Source organism: Phoxinus phoxinus (genome assembly GCF_949152265.1).
Source record: "Phoxinus phoxinus genome assembly, chromosome: 16".
NCBI classification, from domain to species: Eukaryota; Metazoa; Chordata; class Actinopteri; order Cypriniformes; family Leuciscidae; genus Phoxinus; species Phoxinus phoxinus.
Genome location: NC_136891.1, coordinates 29808432 through 29831309, shown reverse-complemented (window position 1 = coordinate 29831309; position 22878 = coordinate 29808432). Strand labels below are relative to the sequence as shown.

General features: G+C 39.7%; 1 protein-coding gene across 1 annotated transcript; it reads right to left on the bottom strand.

Moving 5' to 3' along the window:
- Positions 1 to 872: 872 nt before the first annotated feature.
- moxd1 (monooxygenase, DBH-like 1) lies at positions 873 to 22580 on the bottom strand. The gene is made up of 12 exons (XM_079584374.1): positions 22041 to 22580; positions 20456 to 20602; positions 19985 to 20152; positions 19436 to 19519; positions 15035 to 15214; positions 14852 to 14954; positions 14262 to 14428; positions 13213 to 13404; positions 12605 to 12664; positions 11238 to 11380; positions 2605 to 2773; positions 873 to 1817 (listed from the first exon to the last, which is right to left on the bottom strand). Exons 1-12 carry the CDS (start codon positions 22311 to 22313, stop codon positions 1653 to 1655), a joined length of 1851 nt encoding a protein of 616 aa, XP_079440500.1. The 5' UTR covers positions 22314 to 22580; the 3' UTR covers positions 873 to 1652.
- Between the last annotated feature and the right edge of the window lie 298 nt (positions 22581 to 22878).

Here is a 22878-nt window from a genome sequence, read left to right as displayed (position 1 = left end):
TGGAATTGAGGGTGATTGAATTATGAATATATCAGTCCTAGTAACTGATTATATGTAATCGGAATCTGACTACAGTTACTTTTTATTGATTACATCATTACTTAATATTCACAAAATGGTAGTAAATTATTCACAATTCAATGAATTTTCCTAAGTTCATCTTTTACCATTTTTCCTTTCTAAAAAAGGTCTATTATATGTTGAACACTCAGCAGAGGTGGACAGTAACAAAGTACATTTACTTGAGTACTATAAGTACACTTTTTGAGTATCTGTACTTTACTGTACTTATTTTTTATAGAAACTTTTTACTTTAACTTTACTACATTTGAAAGACAAATATCATAATTTTTACTCCACTACAATTCTGGCAAGGTCCTTGAGTAGAAAGTTGTAATGTCAGTCAGGGGATGATTTTGGTTGCATTTTGGTTGGAAGGAAAGGAAAATCGGTTTGACGCCAGAACCCGACGTCGGATTGACGTCATAACTTGATGCCGGATTGACGTCAGAACTCGTTGTCACGTCAGAACCCGACGTCGGATTGATTATTCTATTAAAATCAATTTGATAAATGAGTTGTCAAAAGTAATCAGATTAATTACCTAAAATATATAATGTAACAGATTACATTACTGAATACAATTTTCACATGTAATATGTATTCAGTAATATATATATATATATTACATTAATTTTCTCCTTTTGTTTTATACAGAGGAATCATTTTCATTTTCAGATGAACTAAACCTTAAAAGCAAACAAACTAAATAATGCAAAAAATAAAAATAATAAACATGTTAACCTAAAATACATTTGTAATATAAAATGGCCATGAGTGTCATTTCATTAAAAACTCCAGCTACAAATAAAGTCTCTAAATATTTACAAGAAATAAACATTTATTGCTTAAAAGACATAGACAGCATATAAAAATGTAATGGTTTGGAATATAATGCCAGCATTCATTTATGAAACACACATTTAGCTAGAGGAACACAGTTCGCAGAGCTTTGGACTGAACGCTTTTGCATGTGTTATTTTCAAGGCAGCTTTCACTTTTAATAAAACTACCAGTGCGAATGAGATAAATGTATTAAAAAATATACACCACTTCTGAAGAGGTCTGCATGACAAGTACTTTTAACTGCTTTCATTGCACAATGAAAGTCAATGGGGTCCAAAACAATATTAGACCTCACTGGCTTTCATTTTATGGACCAAAAAAACAAAAGATTGTTTTTTTGTGTTCCGCAGAAGAATGTTAGTCATACAGAGTTGGAATGACATGAGAGTGAGTAAATGAAATGTTCATTTTTGTGTGATCTATCCCTTTAACTCACAAGACACGGGATGTGGTGACATTTTGAAGATTTATATGCAAGGCGTTTGTTAGAAAGGCTTTCAAAACCGCAGTGTACTAACCAAAGGAGATTCCACGAGAAGGATGAATGATGCCTACATGAACACAGCTCAGTTGTGATCAGTGTTAGTGATAAACTTGATTTAGGTCAAGTAACACAGTGCAATTACTCTATACTGTCTGTAAGGTGTAAATCTTGAGCTTCACTGTTGCTGGAAAACACTAGGCCCAATGGAACCTGCTGTAGCTATGTGTGTTTATGAGTACACGGGATGAGATGACAGCAGACATTAGAGGTGAAAGCAGGTCTGCAGTATGAGCAAGAGACAAGCAGTGAGCAGCAGAGCGAGGGAACTTTCACAGTGAATTTCTGAGACGTTCCTACAGGTCACGACAGCAGCAGACATCTGCTTTAACTTTAGCTCTGGAGGAGGAGAGACGATCATCCCTTGAATCTGACAGAGACAGAGAAAACAACTTGAATCAACCTTTTAGAAACCTCTTGAAAATACTGACCATTTGAAAAAACATTGATATGGACACTACTGTTCAGTTTTTTGTCTTTTTTTTTATGCTCACCAAGGTTGCATAATATTTCATTATGAAATATTATTACAATTTAAAATAACAGTTTTCTATTTTGATATATTTTAAAATGTAATTTATTCCTGTGATGGCAAAGCTGAATTTTCAGCATCATTCCTCCAGTCTTCAGTGTCACATGATCCTTCAGAAATCAGTATAATATGCTGATTTGATGCGCAAGAATAATTTCTTATTAAGATCACTGTTAAAAACAGTTGTGCTGCTTAATATTTTTGTGGAAAATGTGATATTTTTTCAGGATTCTTTGATATCATTTGTAAGTCTTTACTGTCAATATACTGTATTGACCTTGCTACTAAAAATATACTGAAGCCAAACTTTTGAATGGTATTTGCACAATAAAAAGTTGTTCACATACAGTAAAGAAACAAATAGAACGTTTAAGATCACATGACCAGCCAAATAATAGTATTATCTGAAATTAATCCTTGTGAACAGCATATTTAATGTGCATTCGGTATATATATATAAAAAAACCTGCTTCTTTTGTATTATTTGGCATCCACATCACTAGGTGTCAGTATATGTCCAAGGTGCCTTACTAGCCACATATACAAAACAATCACTGAGGGCGACTTTAAAATGAAAGAATATAAAAGAATACAGTACAGGCCCTGCATAACCAAAATCACTCACCGACCACTCATCCTGGCCGATCTTGGAGCAGCGGACATTCATGGGAAGTTTCCGTACAATGTTGTTGAACGCTTTCCCTCTCTTCCTCGTCCACTTATATTTGTCCATGGCCTCCGTGAAGGAGAGGTTACTGTATTTCTTAGGACTCTTAATCACAAATGGCCAAGTTCTTCAAAAAAGCAAAAGAGATGGTTTTGGTGTAGTGCATTTACTTAATATCATAACCATACTTAATTCTATCCACATTTGATCACCCCCAAGTCTTTCCAATACATTTTTCCACAGTTATGGTTATGGTATATACAAACCAAAGCACCTAATGAGTATCTATCTATCTATCTATCTATCTATCTATCTATCTATCTATCTATCTATCTATCTATCTATCTATCTATCTATCTATCTATCTATCTATCTATCTATCTATCTATCTATCTATCTATCTATCTATCTATCTATCTATCTATATATATTAATATATATAATACTATATATAAGTATCATAAAATAGAGTCCATATGACTCTCTTGAACTAAATGACACTTGTCCATATTACTTTTTTGAATTTGAATTTGGATATTAAGCATCTGCTATTTACTGAAGACATCCATAACTCTCTTGGTGTGAGAGAAGTAGTGGTCTGATCATTTATTTTAAATGAATCTTTTAATGAATCGATAGCTCTTTTGCAAAACGGAATGATTTGTTCATATTTTACAGCACAACAACCAAAATATCCACACTAATAGTACACACAACCTTTATGACACTTTTCAGGTTGTGTACTAAACTCTTATGTTTTCATTCAGTGTTGAGTAATTGCATGGAAACAGCAACCAGCACAATTCTTTTAAATTTGTCCTTTTGTGTTTCAGAGAAGAAAGTCTTACAGGTTTGAAACTAGGGAAAGTAAATGATGGATTTTTTCCGCCTCCATTTTTCAGGTCAACTAATCCTTTAATTTTTAAACACTTTATGCTTGGCTTATACAGTAAGTCTATACAAATCAACGCAAATATCATAGTTTATATTAATTGAATTACCTATAATACAACTCCTTTAGCAGTACTGAATTAAAAAAATTACTTGAATATGGACTGTACTGATTTTTGAATATTGTACTGATTTTTAAACATATTAATTATGGTACTTTGAGTGTCATAAATGTACTCACTGATCAAAGATACGCCAGAGGGTCCATATCCCTTCAGTGAGCTTTATAGGTGTGTGTGAGAGAATGTGAGTAGTGATCGAAAGACAGAGGGCGCTTGGGGCAGAGCTTTTGAAACTAAAACTGTTTAGAGTTGCCAGGTCTATTCCCTTACAATCCCCCCAATTCCAGCATCTGAGCACAATACTGCTCTGAGCCTCAGGGGGTCGAATAAACACACTCCACCAGCAGGGCCCTTCAGATGTTCCTCATTTTAGACGTACACGTCCATCCAAAACACACATTCGCCTGCTCACACACAAAATCACAAACAAACATGTGCGGACATAACAAACCGCACATCTCTCTCTCCCTATACAAACTAGTGAAACGAATCTATACAAAACATCAGCAGCTCAGCAGACGCCCACACAGTCGAAAACACGCAGCTGCCCTGAGATGTGGACCTCCCTTAAAACTCATATATTGTGTCTTTAGATTTATCTCGAAGAGCTAGTTCCACCTATACAATTAGCTAAGAACCACTTATCTTTCTAAATGACTGCTGGAGAGCCACCATGTTTGAATGTGTTACTAAACTGTTACACAACAGTGATGTTATGATGTCCACAGATGATGTGTTTAGCATAACTGAAATTTCAGAAACGTAAAAGAGAAGTCTTGAAGATTGATTGATTATTTACTTTTATCTCAGCAATGAAAATTGCAAACTAGGTTTCGCAAGAAGGGCAAACTAGATTTGATCTGTCTTTTGGCCCTGTTAGAAGAATGATACAAACACATTTTACAATGACCATTCCAGATGTTCCAGTTGGTCGGGCGAACAATTTGCACTTTCTGATGGAAGCAAGATGGTACATCTTCTGGTAAAGCTCTTGTGCTGACATGACATCAAGAACATTTGGATGATAAGTGAAAAAAATGTGTCCTCACTTGATCGTCTAACTACCCGGCAGGCCATCAATCAACCGCTGTTGAGCTATTACGTGACGCCAGTCTTATGTGAACCAAGTTGTCATTGGAAGGTCTACCATTTCACAGAATTGTCTCAAGTTTGTTCCATTTAAATGAACATATTGTCCTTGAGCTTTCTATCCATTGTTTTTCACCCTTTTTCTTATGTTTCATAACCTACTGTAGCTTACTGCTTAGTACTACTTTTGTTATTTTAAATTTCATTTTAAAGGAGCTGTAAGTGTTAGCTGTTCTGGAACTTAAACCGGACTAAAGCTCAAAGTATCCACCTTATTTATGTAACAGTGGGTCCAGCCATTTAAAAACTTGAAAGTACAAGGCTTCCGGTCTCATCTGCTTCCAGTTATTTTAGCTGTACAGAAACAGTCCGTTATCCTGCTTGATATTGCAAACTGGTATTTGTCATCATATTATTTTAATTTCTTATTGTCATCATAAACACACTAGTTCCCTTTCGTAGGGAACTCGCACTGCGTCGTTGAAAACGACTCTTTGGGGACGCTCCCTAAGCGTACGCCTCTGAAGTTGAATGAAACTAATCCAATCCTGATTGGTGTTGCGTCGTGACGTAACATGTGACGGCATAACCGGATGCATAAAAGTGTCGCCGGCGCACACACACATTAGCTTTCGCTCTTCAGCAAGCGCTCTCTGTTTTTGTCTGTCTTATTTGGTGTTGTCTGTCTGATCCAGTCACTGTATTATGGCGAGTGAGCAATTCATTAGATGTGTGCACCCCTGCCCAAAATATATTACGAGTGGGGACACGCATCAGTTGTGTGTGAATTGTTTTGGAGTGTAACACACGCACGGGCAGCTCTCGAGGGGGCTGTCTGTGATCTCTGTGAAACACTCCCTATCAGTACTGCGCTCGCGTTCCCCGTGGTTCAGGTCCCGCGTCCGTTGAGGCGGCGCGGTGACTCAGATCGCGGGGTTCGCAAAGGGATCTTGCAGATGAGGATGAGACTGCTGCGGCACTTTCTCATTCTTCATCTGAAGGTTCTAAGGCTCTCGTTCATGGTGCAGAAGCCCGCGCTGCGGCTTCTTCTGCCCGTGACGAGACCTCGATGTTTGAACTATCTGCTTCCGAGGGAGTGGATGTGTTCAGCATCGAGGCGGCCGGAGGAGCGTGAGTTAAATTCACCAGCTCGCGTTCCCCGCGGTTCGGGTCCCGCGTCCGTTGAGGCGGCGCGTCGACTCAGATCGCGGGGTTCACGGGGATCTTGCAAATGAGAATGAGACTGCTGCGGCACATTCTCATTCCCTATTTGAAGGTTCTGTGGCTCCCTTTCATGGTGCAGAAGCCCGCGCTGCGGCTTCTTCTGCCCGTGATGAGAACATGATGTTTGAACTATACACTTCTGAGGGAGTGGATGTGTTCAGCATTAAGGCGGGTGAGCATGAGTTAAATTCACACAGCTCGCGCGCGGCGAATCAGATCGCGGGGTTCGCGATAGGATCTTGCAGATGAGAGTGAGACTGCTGCGGCACTTTCTCATTCCCTATTTAAAGGTTCTAGGGCTCCCGTTCATGGTGCAGAAGCCCGCGCTGCGGCTTCTTCTGCCCGTGATGAGAACCTGATGTTTGAACTATCTGCTTCTGAGGGAGTGGGTGTGTTCAGCATCGAGGCGGATGAACGTGAATTAGACTCGCCAGCTCACGTTCTCCGTTGTTCAGGTCCGCGACTCAGATCGTGGGGTTCGTAAATAAAATAAATAATAAAATATGAATTTTGCTGATGAGAGTGAGACTGCTGCGGCACTTTCTCATTCGAATGGTTCTAAGCCCGCGATGCGGCTTCTTCTGCCCATGACAAGCACCCGATGTTAAAATAAAAAATCTTCAACATCGAGGCTTAATAGCGTGTTGTGATGCGTGCTGTGGCCAGATGAAAATTAACTGGCCACATGTTAGACAGGAAGCGCTTAATAAATAACTTAGAAAGGAAATAAGTGAACACTTCCTGCAGCAACAATCACAACATCAGCGCCGGAGCTTACCATTTTTATTTATTTATTTATTTTTCCTGACTTGTATAATTATCTAAGTCATGGGATAAACCCCACTCCTTCCTCTAGAGCCCCTCCCTCTGGAGTTTGGCAACAGAGAAATTTATCTCGCTCTTTTGATCAGAAGGATGACCTGAGGGCCGTCCTTCAGGCAAGAGGGCTTCAGGAAAGAGGTTCTACCTGAAATAAAAATTAGACCCTTTCCCTCCCCCCCGTTGTAGAGCAACTGAGGTTGTTCTCACAGCGGAGCCCTCAGGAAAACTATGTGGTTGCCCGCCGTCCAAGACGCTTCGGGCCACATCAGTTTCCAGCGAACGCATACTGTTGTGTTCGCTCCAAAAAGCTTGAAAAAGGGCATTGACTATGGTTACAAAATCGGACAATGCTCAACAATGCTCAAAGAATACCCGAAACCAGCCTAAAGGGGCTGGTTCCCGTAATAGATTTTGTTGAAGCGTGTCAAACGCTTACCCAACATATCTGCATGGGTCCTGCGTATAAGCAGGATTGGGTGATGGAACAAAAAGTATACTCTCTACTGGTCAGAGAGGCCATATGATGGGTTCCTCCTCCAGACAGGGAGTCCGGATTTCTCAGCCGGTACTTTATAGTTCCAAAGAAGGATGGAGGGTTCCTGCCGATTTTAGATCTGAGTCACTTAAATCGTTCTCTGAGGAGCTTCAGGTTCAAGATGCTCATCGTGAATCAAATCAGGTCCGAGGACTGGTTTATCACGATAGGTCTAAAAGACGCATACTTCCGTGCTCCATCCTTCCAATATACAGGAGGTTCCTGAGGTTCGCTTTCGGGGGCGAAGCGTACCAAATTCGGGTTCTTCCGTTTGGCCTAGCACTCTCCCCTCACAAAAGCTCCAAGTGTATGGATGCAGCTCTGGTCCTACTGAGGCTTCAGGACATCCTCACACTTAATTGAATCGACGACTGGCCCATTCTGGCTCAGTCTCGAGCAATGGCAGTTCGGCATCGAGATGTCGTCCTTGGCCGTATTCCGAGCTTGGGGGTGAGACTCAACACGAAGAAAAGCGTGTTGGTACCAGCTCAGAAAACTAAGTTTCTGGGCGTGGTATGGAACTCAGATAGAATGTGGGCACATATGTCTTCCGCGTGTATCGAGTCCATCTGGGCCATGGCATCCGGGATAAAGCTAGGCCAGGCCATCACTGTAAAGCAATTTCTAAGACTGCTGGGCCTCATGGCAGCTGTGTCCAACATAATACCTTTTGGACCTTCTACACATGAGGCTCCTTCAGTGGTGGCTGATAGCCAAGGGGATTTCCCCAAGGGGGAATCCGTTCCGAACAATCAGGGTTACGCGCCGATGCCTTCGTTTCCCTAATTAATATGGAAGAAACCTTGGTTCCTGTCCCAAGGGCCAGTGTTAGCAGCGTCATGTCGCCGGAAAACCGTTTCGACAGGCGCCTCCTTCACTGGCGTGGGCGCGGTCATGGATGGCCGCTTTGCCAGGGGTCTGTGGCAGAACCATCAACATGTTTGGCATATATTTTGCCTAGAGATGTTGGCTGTGTTCAGGGCTCCGAGGAGCTTCCTCCCAGACATCAATTTATCTGAACCGACAAGGGGGACTCAGATCGCGCCCTCTATCCAGACTGGCGCATCAGATTAATCTATGGTCCCAGGGGAAATTATTATCTATTAGAGCAATATATGTCCCGAAGGTTCAGAATCAGGGAGCAGACATCCTGTCGAGGCAGGGGCTGAGGCCCGGGGAATGGAGACTTCACCCAGAGGTGGTGAAGTTGATATGGCAGAGGTTGGACCAATGGAAGTGGATCTGTTTGCGTCCCACTGTCCACTTTGGTTCTCCCTCACTCATCCAGCCCCACTGGGGTTGGATGCCATGGTACAGGCTTGGCTGAGACTTCGCCTGTATGCTTTTCCCCCGATCGCTCTGCTCCCGGGAGTCCTGGAAAGGGTCCGTCAGGAGGGCATCAGTCTTCTTCTGATAGCCCCGTTGTGGCCGGCCCAAGTATGGTTTTCAGACATATTTTCACTTCTGATAGCTCCACCGTGGCAGATTCCTCTGAGGAGGGATCTGTTGTCTCAGGCGGAGGGCACAATATTCCACCCTCGCCCGGAGCTGTGGAAATTGTGGGTCTGGCCCCTGAGGGGGTCCAGTACCTAGATGCCGGTCTATCAGCTGGGATGGTCAAAACCATACTTAGCTCTAGGGCTCCGTCTACTATGAGATTATATGGCCTCAAGTGGTAGGTTTTTCCACTTGGAGTAGAGAACATGAGTTAGATCCAGTTAACTGCCCAGTGGCTTCAGTTCTGGAGTTTCTTCAAGATCGTTTCTCTGCGGATCTCTCCCCGTCCACACTTAAGGTGTACGTGGCTGCCAGTTCGGCGGTCCATGCACCACTGAGTGATGGGCCTTTGGGGAGGCACCAACGGGTCATACTATTTCTCCATGGTACATGGAGGTCAGGTCCTTCCTGGGACCTGGTGGTGGTTCTCGAAGGGCTATCCCTGGCTCCCTTCGAATCCCTCCAGTCGGCTTCGCCTAGGACCTCACGTTCAAGATAGCCTTTCTCTTAGCTGTTTCTTAAAATTATTAAGAGAGTGGGAGATCTCCAAGCCCTGGCACTAACGCCAGCTTGCTTGGGGTTTTGCCCCCGGCAGAGTTAAGGCCATCCTGCACCCGAGACCCGGCTATGTGCCTTAAGTGCATTCTAACATGGCTAGGTCCATGGTCCTGCGAGCATTTCATCCTCCACCTCATGTGTCGGCAGAAGAAGAGAGGTTCCTTTGCTCTGCCAGTCAGGGTTCCGAGTATTTACCTTGAGGGGTCCTCTTCTTCGAGGAGGTCGGACCTACTGTTAGTGTGTTTTGGGTCACCTAATAAGGGGCTCCCGGCATCCAAACAAACCATAAGTAGGCCTACAAGGTGCGCAATTTGCCTTCACCTTTGGCCGTAAGGGCTCATTTTAACAGAGGCATGGTGTCCTCTAGGGCCCTCCGTTTGGGAGTGCCCCTCCAGGAGATCTGTGAGGCAGCCGGTTGGGCTACCCTGCACACTTTCATCAGGTTTTATTGTCTTCACCTCCTTAGTGCGTCTGGCGCACGAGTGCTCTCGTCCTAGCTTAAGTGCCTGAGATCAACTTCACTCTAGGACAGGCTTTTTCAGTGCGTGGCCTAGTGGGTATTCGTTCCCCAAAGAGTCGTTTTCAACGACGCAGTGCGAGTTCCCTACGAAAGGGAACGTCTCGGGTTACGACTGTAACCCTTGTTCCCTGAGGAGGGAACGAGACACTGCGTCGTCTTGCCACGCCCCTTAACGCCTGGGAGCGGCTTGCTTCATCGCGAGGCTAATGTGTGTGTGCGCCGGCGACACTTTTATGCATCCGGTTATGCCGTCACATGTTACGTCACGACGCAACACCAATCAGGATTGGATTAGTTTCATTCAACTTCAGAGGCGTACGCTTAGGGAGCGTCCCCAAAGAGTCGTTTTCAACGACGCAGTGTCTCGTTCCCTCCTCAGGGAACAAGGGTTACAGTCGTAACCCGAGACGTTTTTAGTGCAAATTGCTTCAGTGCGCGTTGTTTTTCTTCTAGTTATTAGTGGCTAATGAATCTGAAGTCTCGCACAATCACCGAAAATATACTCCTTACTCTGAAATGTAAATGTATACATCACTTTTGATGAGAACTCTTGGCCTTTCAAAGTATACTCTAAGTTGATAGCGTGCGCAAACACAGGTGTTCGACACTTGCGCTCTAGAAAGTTTAATCTTTGTCCTTTTCTGTGCTATTTCTCTCCAGAAGTTATGACTGATAACTTTGTACTTGTTTAAACTAGTTGCGAGTGTCTCTTAACTCTTTCACACAAGTGCTTGTTAATCTTTTGTAGTTCCGTCTCATCCGTTTCTTTTTCAGAAGATACGCAACTCTAGTTTAAACGATGTCTATCAAGCACACTATCAAATGGATTATACTTTGATAGGCTATGCATTCAGCTAAGTTAAGTATTCATGCCAAAATGGAAGTATACTTTAGCCAATGAATTAGACTTTCCAAAACCCCGCCTTTAAAGATACATTGTACTTGAAGCGTGTTAGTAGAATCTCTATCCTGTCAAAGTTGTCAAAAATAACAATAGAAGTAGCACTTTTGAATATTAAAGTAACAATTGGCAATTGCTAAATAAAGCTGGATAGCTAAATGCAAAATGATTGACAGGCAGACAACACCTTAAAGTCTTCTGATTGGCTAAACACAAAAATCTAGAGTCTAGTCTCAGCCTGTCAAAGACACATGTCTGTTATTTCAGGATGCTTAATACAATCATATCTGTCAGGTAATGTGGATGTTTTTCTTGTGCTGCTTCATACTTCAGTGCCATTTACGATAAATGTTATTCATTGTTATGAACTTAATTTGTGTGTATTTGCCACTTACAAGGAAGTCCTTCTCTAAGGTGTTTTTTCAGACTTACGTAACAGGCTCCTGAATCTCTTTGACCCCAATGAATTTGAGCTGTCCGGTGATTTCTGGTAAACTCTCACACCTGGCTAGGTTAACCCTGGGGTAGTACAGCAGATACGACAAACACATCTCATCGCGTGTACTAAGACCGCCCTGTAGAAGAAAAAAAAAGTCATTCCACATTACTAGGGTCAAGACCTTGAACTATTACACTGACATAATGCATCTGAATCACTGTAACAGCCAGAGGCCTGTGACAAATTATGCCCAGTACTGAGCAAAACCGAACTGACATGCACAGAGCAGCAAATATATTTCGATCTCTCTAATATGAATCCAAAACACCAGTGATTTGGCCCTGATGTTTATGGATTGTGGACTGTCTACAGAGAAAAAGCAGCTCGGCTCAGCCTATCAGCTCACCGGCTGCATGTGTACGGGCAAACGTCAGCAGCTGGATCATCTCCACAGACTTGCAGCTGTTTGCAGACACATTGTTTAGCCAAGAGCCCGCTGTTGAGATTCAAAGACGTGTTTCTAATAGAGCTGTTCAGTTTGTAGTCCTAAAGTCTTTTTTAAATCACGCACGCACGCATGCAGTATATATGTGTAATTTAAAATGTAAAATTCGAAAGAATAAAAGAAACTTTATATATACATACATATATATATATATATGTATATATATATATATATATATATATTAGGGTTCTTAAAGTTGCTTACAAGTTCATACATTAGGACTACCGTAGTTGTGTACCTTACAACATGTACAAGGTTGTAAACTTAAAGACTTAAAAAACTTCCTTTGGGAATTTCTAATGGGATTAAAAAAGGTCTGTGGGGAATATTACTTGAAACTTTAACATTTTGTTCACCAATTTAAAGGGATAGTTCACCCCAAAAAGAAAACTCTGTCATCATTTGCACCCTCGTTTTGGTCCAAAATCTTCTACAACTTCTTCTGTGAAACAGAACATATACGTATCTTTTACGTTCCACAGAAGAAAGAAAGTCATAGGTTTTGGAACAACAGGAGGGTGAGTAAATGATGACTGAATTTTCATTTTTGGGCGAACTATCCCTTTAAATTGGTGAACAAAATGTTAAAGTTTCAAGTAATATTCCCCACAGATCTTTTTAAGTCATACATCAAGAAATGCTATTTTAAAATCCCATTAGAAACTCCCAAAGGAAGCCATGGCAAATTACCGCTCGGGGTGGCCTAAAAATCAGACATCTTGACAGAACAGCTCTATTACAGTATTATTAAGGTTTGCTATTATCCAGCATTAATATGATAAATAATTCTGTACAAGACATACACCTATTCAACTGTTAAAAAAGCAAACAAGACCTCACAAGCTTTAATCTTACCCAGGTCATGTTCATTCTGCCTTTAGTGTTGTATCTACACTCAGTGATGAGAGAATCTCCCTGGTGACAGAAAAGCAGGTGAGTTAATGCACGGTTAGTAAAAACATTTGCTTATCTATTATGCTATTGTCAAAAACTCATTTGAGTATAAACCGTTAAAACCTCGCTGATTGTTATCACAGAATAGAACAGGTCACAACTCACGTATGAGTCACCTCTCGCCTGCAGACACCAGTCGTACGGATACACAATCTGCGCTGTTTACATGTGGAATTTATTTCATTACTCTCAGGTAATGCAAAGTGTATGAAAATTGACACTGGAGCAGATAATGATAATTGCTCTATTCTTTTCTGCTACAATACAACCAATCCCTCAGCTATAAACTCTAAATCCTGAGAACAGTGTAAAGAATTTAGTCGGAGTAAATGTCATATTTAATTTGACCCAAACGAGACTGCGGTAGATAAAAGCACAGTACAACAGAACCTATTTTTTGGTTGAAGCAAACGGTGAGGTTCACTGTATCTGGTGATTAATGCAACACATCAATTTCACCCTCAGATGGAGCAATGCAGATTATGAAACTGAAATGGTTTCTGACTGACAGGCAGGATGATCCTCTCCTGGCTGAGCGGCTGGAACTCCTGGAAGTTGAAATCAAACTGGTCATCTGAGGCCAGTGGCTGGAGCTCGACCCGCTGGCGGAAGTGTCTGGTTCTCATAGCCCGTCCTGCCAGGTGAGCGTGCAGCAGAACTGCAAACACGTGAACTCCACTGGGCATCTCACTGTCTAATGACTTACAGGAAGAGAGACACGTTATACTTTTTTTTTTTTTTGGTCTGAGTTTTGGGAAACTTTGTTTACATTAAAAAGTTTGAAACAAAGAAGACTTTTGTTTTTGTTTTCAGCAATGTAGTATTTAATTGTAAAAAAAAACAAACATTTGAAATAATTGTTTTTTGTTTTTATACACTACCTTCAAAAATTTGGAATCAATGCAAAAATGTTTTTAATTAATCAGGAAGGGAGCATTAAATTGATCAAAAGTGACAGTAAAGATTCTTGTAATGATACAAACGATCATTATTTCAAATAAATCATGTTCTTATTCTAAACTTTTTGTTCATCAAAGAATCTTGAAAAATGTATCACAGTTTCTACAAAAATATTAAGTAGCTATTTTCAACATTGATAATAATAAGAAATGTTACTTGAGCAGCAAATCAGAATATTATATTAATTTCTGAAGGATCATGTGACATCATGTGAGACTGGAGAAATGATGCTGAAAATTAAGCTTTGCCATCACAGGAGTAAATGTCATTTTAAAATATATTACAATAGAAAACAGTTCATTTAAATTGTAATAATATTTCACAATATTTCTGTTTTTATTGTATGTTTGACCAAATAAATGCAGCCTTGGTATGCATAAAATACTTTTACAACAGCATTCATTTATATAAACAGTCATTTGTAATAATATAAGTGTTTACTGTAATTGAATGCATCCTGGTGAATAAGAGTATTGATGTCTTTCAAAAACACTTTCATAGTGATTCCAAATGTCTGAAGGGTAGTGTAGCTATCAAATATCTCATAGAGTGTAAATGGAGAGTAACCACTATAATTCCTGTGTTTTTGCGGTCTCACCTCCTGGAGACACTCCTGTGTGCAGTGTCCTTCTGTAATATAATCCTGCATGCCTGGGGGCAGCATGTGGTAGAGACTGACCCACACTCCTGTCTCTATGACCCCAGCATCATAGCGCCTCAGGCTGGGGCTGTAGTACAAACGCAGGCCTGAACTGTCCACTATCCCTGTGGAGAGACCAAAACTCAGAGCTCAGCTCGTTGCGGCTTATCCAACCTGATCTCATGGGAAAACATAACTATGCTACGAAGTGGCGATTTCGTATGAATTTGTGCGACGTGAATCGTAAAAACTTGATTGTTCGAAAAAAGAGTGAGCATGGAAGTATCCTCACCCTTAGCCACAAATTTACCAAATTTCGCGATGAGATTGTGTTGGCTCGACCCTTACAGAAAAGCTCATTATTGATTGGCTGAAAAAAATAATTGTAGTATACCGTGGAGACTATATTGATTACATAAAATATAACCGACTCAAAATGTGACAGAAAATAACTGTAATGTTTAGTCATGTAATCGGTCACCAAGTGAGCCAGGTTTGGCTTTAAACTGTTAGGGTATTAAATAAAAAACAGATATAGCATATGGTACCTCTTTTTAAAGATGGGTTATCAAAGTGAATCTCCATCTGTACATAGACTGGGTCTATTGAGGTTCCTATAGACATTCCAACATGTGGAGGATAGGTGAAGCCCTGCAATACATACAATCATTTTCATTCAATATCTGAAACTCTCATTATTTCAAATGAACATGAACTTATGAAATGATCACCTCTCCTCCAATAGCCCAGGCGAACAGGACGGTTTCGCAGGTGAAGAAGGAGTCTGGCATATTTGGATGGTAGCATTCATGTCCTCTGTTGATCTCACTGCTGTTCAGATTGCTGTCGCACTGGTAGAGCAGAATGTGATGAACCAGATTCTCATGACCTTTCTGAACCAATGGCTCTATCTGAAAACAGCAAACAAAGAGAGTGGAATATGTATAGCAGGGCTGTGCGCCACTCAGAATTGAATTGAGAATGGCTTTTGCATTTCATTTTGGTTTTTGAGTTTGAACTGAGGTAGCAAACAGGGTGCAGAGTTGTTTGAATTTTAACTGAAGGAATTAAAATGGTATTAAATTCAAATAGCCATCTCACTTAAGAGTACAGAAAAACCTTATTATAGGACTAATGGAGTATAAAATGTATTTATTTGTTTATTATTAGTAAATTTATATCATTATAGATTGAACCAGAAAATTATATTATAAATGTCAATATGTATGGCATAATTAGATTTAAAAATTCAGTACATTTGACTTCCAGTTACACCAATTCAAATTCCACTTCAACAATCCTGTTAACGGGTGTGACAACTTCAGACTGTTGGATCCAAGGGGAACACATTTTATAGAAATTTTGATAAATAACCCAACCCTTTAATATTTATTATTGTTCACATGTTTGGGGTTTGTGTTTTGTTTTTAAAAGAACTCTCTCATGCTCAGCCACACTGCATTTATTTGATCAAAAATACAGCAAAAACCGAACTCTTGTGTAATATGATTACAATTTAAAATAACTGTTTATTTCAAAGGACAAGTTCGGTATTTTACACTTCAAGCCCTTTTTTCAGATCGTTTCTGATGAAATAGAACGGTTAGAATTGAAATTTGGACACATGCTGCTGGCCAGAGAATTTTCAGTTTCTGTGGCATATCAGTGAACACCCCTGATCACTCGGTGAGTTTCACGTCTTTGTAAATGAAAGTTTAATGCGTTTTAGGAAGGAAACAGAAACTGAAAATTCTCGGGCCAGCAGCATGTGTCCAAATTTCAATCTTAACCGTTCTATTTCACCAGAAACGATCTGAAAACAGTGCTTTAAGTGTAAAATAACTTGACCGAACTTGTCCTTTAATATATTATACAACGTGATTAAATCCTGTGATGGCAAAGCTGCATTTTTTTTCAGAACTTTTTCACTTTTGATTTAATTTGTCCTTGTGAAAAAAATTAGTAAATCCAAAATAAGAACACTTTCCACTACACATGCGGTTCAGAGCTTTGATGAAGGGATCAGCCATAAAGATTTTTTAAAAGTAGGTTATCTTTTTAAAACACTCTACAAGAAAACTGTGTGTGTGTGTGTGTGTGTGTGTGTGTGTGTTCTTGAGCTAAAACTAGCTCGGATATCTTTGGAGTAGGAAGTGGGGGATTTTAGAATTATTTTTCTCCTCACAGTGGGCTTCTTCTGTCGGAACTGGAATTCTAAATAAAAGCATTTCCAACAGAGCTAACTGTGTCCTCTCTTCCAGGGGCCTCTGCCTAAAGCAGTGGGACCCAGGGCCAAACAGTGGCTGGATAAATATTCAAACATTCCTTTATTTCCCTTCCACCTCCTCTTTTTTACCCATGGGGAGCCGTTTTGTTTTTTGAGACCCCAAAATCAAATGAACATGTAACATTTTGTATAGTAGTATTATATTGTATCTAACTGATAAAAGCATGTCTAATCCATCTAATGTAAATCCATCACAGATTCAGCTCTCACCACCTATGTTGTCTTTATATTGAACAGCATGATTTCATGCACATGGCTGTATTGATTTTAATCTATGCACTTTTTTGTTTAGGTAACACAATTGTGTGTTTAATCAAAAAGTAACACACTAACATCGCTTGCAATCATCCAAAAATGTTGCAGGGTATTCTGATAAAATGCTCATCAGAGTTCAGAAAATGAGCTGGATGACAAACATTTGTGACAATTACTACAAGGACATGCCTAATTTAAATATGGGTGTCCAGTTGTGCTTTTATTGTAAGTAAATCATCTGCAATATGCCTACGAAGCGTGCATGCAATCTGTTAGACTACACAAGCAAACGAACTACCCTTTATTTGGGATCTTACTGTATAAAGTACACCCTCATCAGGCATCAAATAGCATGAGGCTTAGACTGAATAAGGACAGTGACAATATAGCCTGAATATAGACAGTGAGAGCATAGTGTCTGGAAAATCTGCTCCTGTTTGACAGTTCAACATCTGCTCTTTGAAACTGAGCAGGAACAGAGCAAGAAACATTCAGACACTGCTGTGGTTAAATGGGGCAGCTGGCATCCGACTAACACAGCCTGGAGCTTCACAAATACCAGACTAGTGTATGTAGAAAGGACAGGGTGAAGAGGGGTCACAATAATTATTCACTTATTAGTTTTAACTGATTTGTGTTCAGTTGATGTTAATGAAAGATTAATCTGTTAAAATGTACTATTAACAGTACATGTAAGTGATATGACAAACTTTATTTTACAGTATGCTCCAGAAGTATTTTGGTCATTTACAATTGCTTGATTTAGGCACTAGTGATATGCAAGTGTGCATTTGTCTGTATGTCTCATCATCTTGTAAAACATGGACTACTCAAGTCTATTCACTGTATAGAGTCTTTGTATCCATCACACTACGCTGAACATTGCAGCAAACTAAATGGCTTACATTCATAGGCTACTGCGTGCTGCTCACTTCTGCATGTGCGGCGCTTATGTTTTTGCTAAAAACGTGGAGCTGTAGCCATAGTGATGAATTCATGGAGATGAATGCACGCCTGTCTTTCCACAGCTGAATTTTTACATAGGCACGAACTGGTGACTACAACAGTTAAATTAAATTAAATTAAAGGTTGGTGCATCTGAAAAATTAGCCTGAAAGGATGAAGCTTAATTGTAGTAGTTTACCATATGATTAAAGTACATATTCTGCCTTTAATTAAGTAAAACTTGAAAAGCTTAGTTGTGGGACGACTCTTTCATCTGGGTCAGAGAGTATAATTTCAGTAACATGTCTGATCTACAAATAGCAGCTGCAAAAGACAATAATAAGCAGGTGAGACATTAAATAGAAGCGAGGGAGACAGAAAGAGATGGAAACCGACTCAGGTGACAACATAGCAAAATAAACAAGATGTAAAAACAACCAATATGAGGTAAAACATACCATGTTTTGAAACATGCATGTGGAATCTAATTTCTGTACAAATGGTTGAGCTATTCAGTAGTATGACAGTAGTTGTCATAAAAATTTTTTTTTTTTTGAGTGTTTGGCATGGTAATGGGTATGACAATGTTGATATATTTGGTTTTGGCGGAATAGATCTGCTACGGTGCTGCTATTGCTGCTGCAGAGTATGTACGGGACCTGCTACTGCCAATACATACACGTACACGTACACGTACACGTACACATACACACTGCTGTGATCATGTAAGACATGCTTCTGTACAATATAGCATACATGAATTACCCATAGCAGATTTATACAGGTGGAGCTGGGGAAGATGTGGGGTTTCTGAAAGCTACAGCTACACTGACCAAGTATTTTAAAAGTTGAGTAGCGAGCTCATTGGCTGCTGATGCAAGAGGAACCAATCAGCTGTGCCCTATAGAGAATGATGTGATCGCTAGCAGATTGAGTTAAGGATATCAGTTATTAAATCAGTAAAGATTGTCAAGTCTGATCCTCTCTGTCATACATACTGTACAGCATTGAATCTGATTCAGTCTCTTATTTGTAGCATTTTCATGTTGTCATATTTAGTGTAAATTTACCTGTTAAAGTTTGATACTTTCAATGTAAAACTCCACATTTTTATTATGCCAGTAAAATATATGGCACTGGTTAAATTGTAGAAATTGTATATATGTATATATATATAAATAATATATATATATAAATAAAATCCCTTAAGAATCTTCAATGTTAGCTATTGTTTGCTACTTGTAGAGTGCCTAGCTACTTTTTGAAAACAGAAGCTTGAATAAAGTTTAGCGACAAATTACAAAAAATATGGTTACCTAGTAGCCTGGCAAACTACAGTAGCTTCCCCATCACTGTGGTAATATAATAGTAATATCTACTATTAAGGACTTTGTTTAAAAAGGCAGAGAGAAGTAAAATGCACAAGCCCATAAATGCAGGTACAGTAGAAGTTAACGGAGATAGTAAAAGACTTCACAACAGGGAGGGTTTAATTGGCGATATGCAAGCCTATAATTTCATGCATCTCTGGAATAGCTCTCTAATCTCTGGATTAAAACATGACTTAAATTAATGCAAGTGTTTTAAACATTATGGTTTCATTAAGATGGGCATGCTTTACCATTTAAATAGTTGTATTACTCACTCTGATTACATGTTGTTTCTTCTTCAGCTTTGGAAATCTATAGATCTGACACCAGTATGTTGTATCCTTATGAGGCACAGAAACCTGCAATATTTCAAAATGTTTACAAAATTCCCAAAACAGTTAAACATAGCAGTTAGATGGCAACAACCGGCAATATTGCATTGTGGACTGGAGAGTGTGGACTTCCAGCTTTTTATTAATCCCATTTCCTGTTTTTTTCTTTTCTGCTCCCTATTCAATGCTAGGCATTTGTTATGAGGCTGTAAATATGTACACTCTTATAAAATCTGGTGTTTGGCAGTATCCCACAGGCATAAAAGGGAGCCTTGTATTCATTGAAAATACCCAATCAGCAGGCGAAAGGGTCTGTATTTTAAAAGGATTCATATGTACTGTAACCACAAAACCTTGACATTAAGGACCTTGATTTTTAAGCATGCACAAATAGACAAAACAGTTGGCATAACACTGCCTGAAGCTAAGCCGTTCTATGTCACTCTTAGCGCATCAAACGCTCCAGCAGTCTGCTGCACGCACTTTCCTCACCTCCTCGTTCTGAAGGTCAAAGAAAGCTGTTCCTGCTGGGATGCTGGAGCTGCTTCCAGGGTTGAGTAATCGCAGACTCTTTCTGCCTCTGTTCATCCCATGGTAGACTGGTCCTGACACTCCCACGTCCTCCTCATGGAACGCCCAGATCACTCTCACTGTACTGCCCTGCTCAGTGACAAATTATGGGTAATTGTAAGCTTATAAACAATAGACTTTTTATATAAGTCATCATTTGACAACATTTTAGGGAATTGAGTTCATTGAACTCCTCAATAAAACACCATACTATTGTTTTTTTCCCTTGAACAAAAGGCTATGTGCTGACATTATAATTACAACTGAGAGCGCAGTTACAAGGCTTTGGTTTGGTGCATGCTCCAAACATTGGATAAAGAGACCCTGACACTAAAAGCTGTTTCTTTTTAGACTTATGGAGCCAGATGTAACGATGCATGTAGTCAAACCTACCGTAATGACTTTGTCATTGTCATCACAGGTCTGGAGGTTTCTGCTGAAAGCCAGGACAGTATGTGTGCCATTCTCTCGGCCGTACAGAAGCTGGTAGCTCTGCAGTGGATCTTTGTGGACCTTTCTGTCCGAGTCTGTAAAGTAGTCCTGAGCAGAGTGAGGAGGAACCAAGTTAGATTAGGTATGCATCTTTTAATTCTGAACCTGTTTTGATGGAGTATTGGGATCACGTGAGTAGATCTTCTTGGTTTTGGTCTGCATGCGTTCACATTTGATTACCTTTGATCAAAATGTTTGGTCAGCTGCTCTCGCAAATGTTCTATTTTTGTCCAATGCATTCAGACATTTTGGAACAAAAACAGTCATGACTCATGCTTACAAAATTAAAAATTCAATGTATAGGTATAAAAGAGTCTTCAATGAACAATGCTGATGAATAACCCTGTGTACTGAACACTAATCATAAACATATTGGACTATTCTATACATCATACAGTTAGACACAGCTGGATGGGGATTTAATGTGCAGAATGTGGACAGTTGGGGAGGGTGTATTCAAATATTGCCCTGTTTTCATTTGGAAAGGTATAGTGTCTGTGCAAGTACTGTCTGATTAAAATCCAGGTCACAACCGGGCAGCCTATTATAGACAGGTCAGTGGGTTACTGCTGATGATCTCATTGCAACAGATTTCAGAACAAACAAAAAACTATTACAGCAGATTTAAATGTTTAGACAGTGGTCTTTAATGTTGCTCACACTCTTGAAAAAGTATGTCATTTTATAAACAGATTAAAATAAAATAAAACGGACAGAAACTATAATACAGTTCTTGCGACCACTACCGATACAGATGATCTGACAATGGCATGCAGAACAGATCATTTTTTTATTTTTTATTTCTGCTTTATTGGCACAAATAATTAATAAAACAATACTACAACAATAAAAAGCATGCATTATGGATGCTTTATTAATAATAATTATTATTATATTATTGATTAATATAATATGTATGCCACTGCATCTATGTAAAGTTGTTTTGTGATCCAAACCAGTGCAGATTAATTTTGATGTTTTGGCGTATGTCTATTACTATTAAGTTTAAAATGCTCATAACAGATGGCTGTTTGAATTGATGTAAAAAGTATGCAAAAATTATGCCTTAAATAAGTTACTTCACCAGTCGTGTGACCAATGTTGTTTCCTATTGAATGCACAGTAGCATTATGGGATGGTGAAACAAATGAAAGTAGGCTAAAAATAAAATCTGACAAAATAACTTGAACTTTAAAGTTTTTTTACTTCATTTTTTTTCTTTAATTTTTACATATCATTGTTGTATAAGTTAAATGGATGGGAGCAAATATGTTGTTAATTATGTTTTTTATCCATCACAGATCCATAAATGTTTTATTCAAAAGACTTAAATCATTTAGTAACCTGCTTAAAACTGAAATACTAATACTAATAATCAATCCAGCACAACATTTACAGAAGTCAGAATGCAGCAGGCTAATTTTAAACTGTGAACTGTGTATAATCAGAGATGCATTCACACCCAAAGGTGCGTGCACACACTTACCAGCAGATATGAACTTCCGTTGAGGAGCACACCACCTATCACGATATCAGACGAAGACATCGCACCGGTCGGTGACAAACCGAACCCTATATATCCTCTCGTTTCCACTTCTACTTCAAAAGTGATCGTGGACTCGTCAAATCCCCACCTAATGTTGTATCTCCCATCCGCATCTAGGGCAGCTGAATGAACGAATCGTGTCCCCTGTGAGAATGTCGAGCAGAAAAGTGAAGTTAAGAAAACCAGAGCGCAAAGAGGCTGATTTTCAGACATATCGAGCTGAATCACAAACAACACTGACGGCACTCAAGGACGCTTTTTATCCATAGAGCAGTTTATGGAAATATGCAACTTCCGAGGGCAAGAGTGTTTGTTTGCTTTGGTGCATTGGAGGCGAACGATCCTTTCAAGCGCTGGCAGCCTCCCACCGCTGAACTGTTGGAACTTGTGTGATTTCCCTTTGATGTGGAAAGACATGTAGAGCTGAACACCGTGTCTACGAGCGCGCGACGCGACACAAGTCGAGCAGCCATTATAATCAACGGCGTGATTACGATACAAACTGAAGTTCAACTACTGAGTGAAGAATCTCTCTAGGTTGACCCAAACTCTAGGTTTAAAAAAAAACTTGCTTCGTTAGGCTATTTTTCCTATGTTAAATGTAATTATAACAAAACTGATAACCTAATTAATTTCTTCATCAGTAAGTGGAAAAGGTAGCCTTGAGCCCATCAACACTTCGGAATATGCATACTTCCTTAATATTTAGTATGCAAAAGTACATCAGTGTGCAGTCTGCAGTGTAGCCTACTGTATTTATACAAAATCATGAGAACAA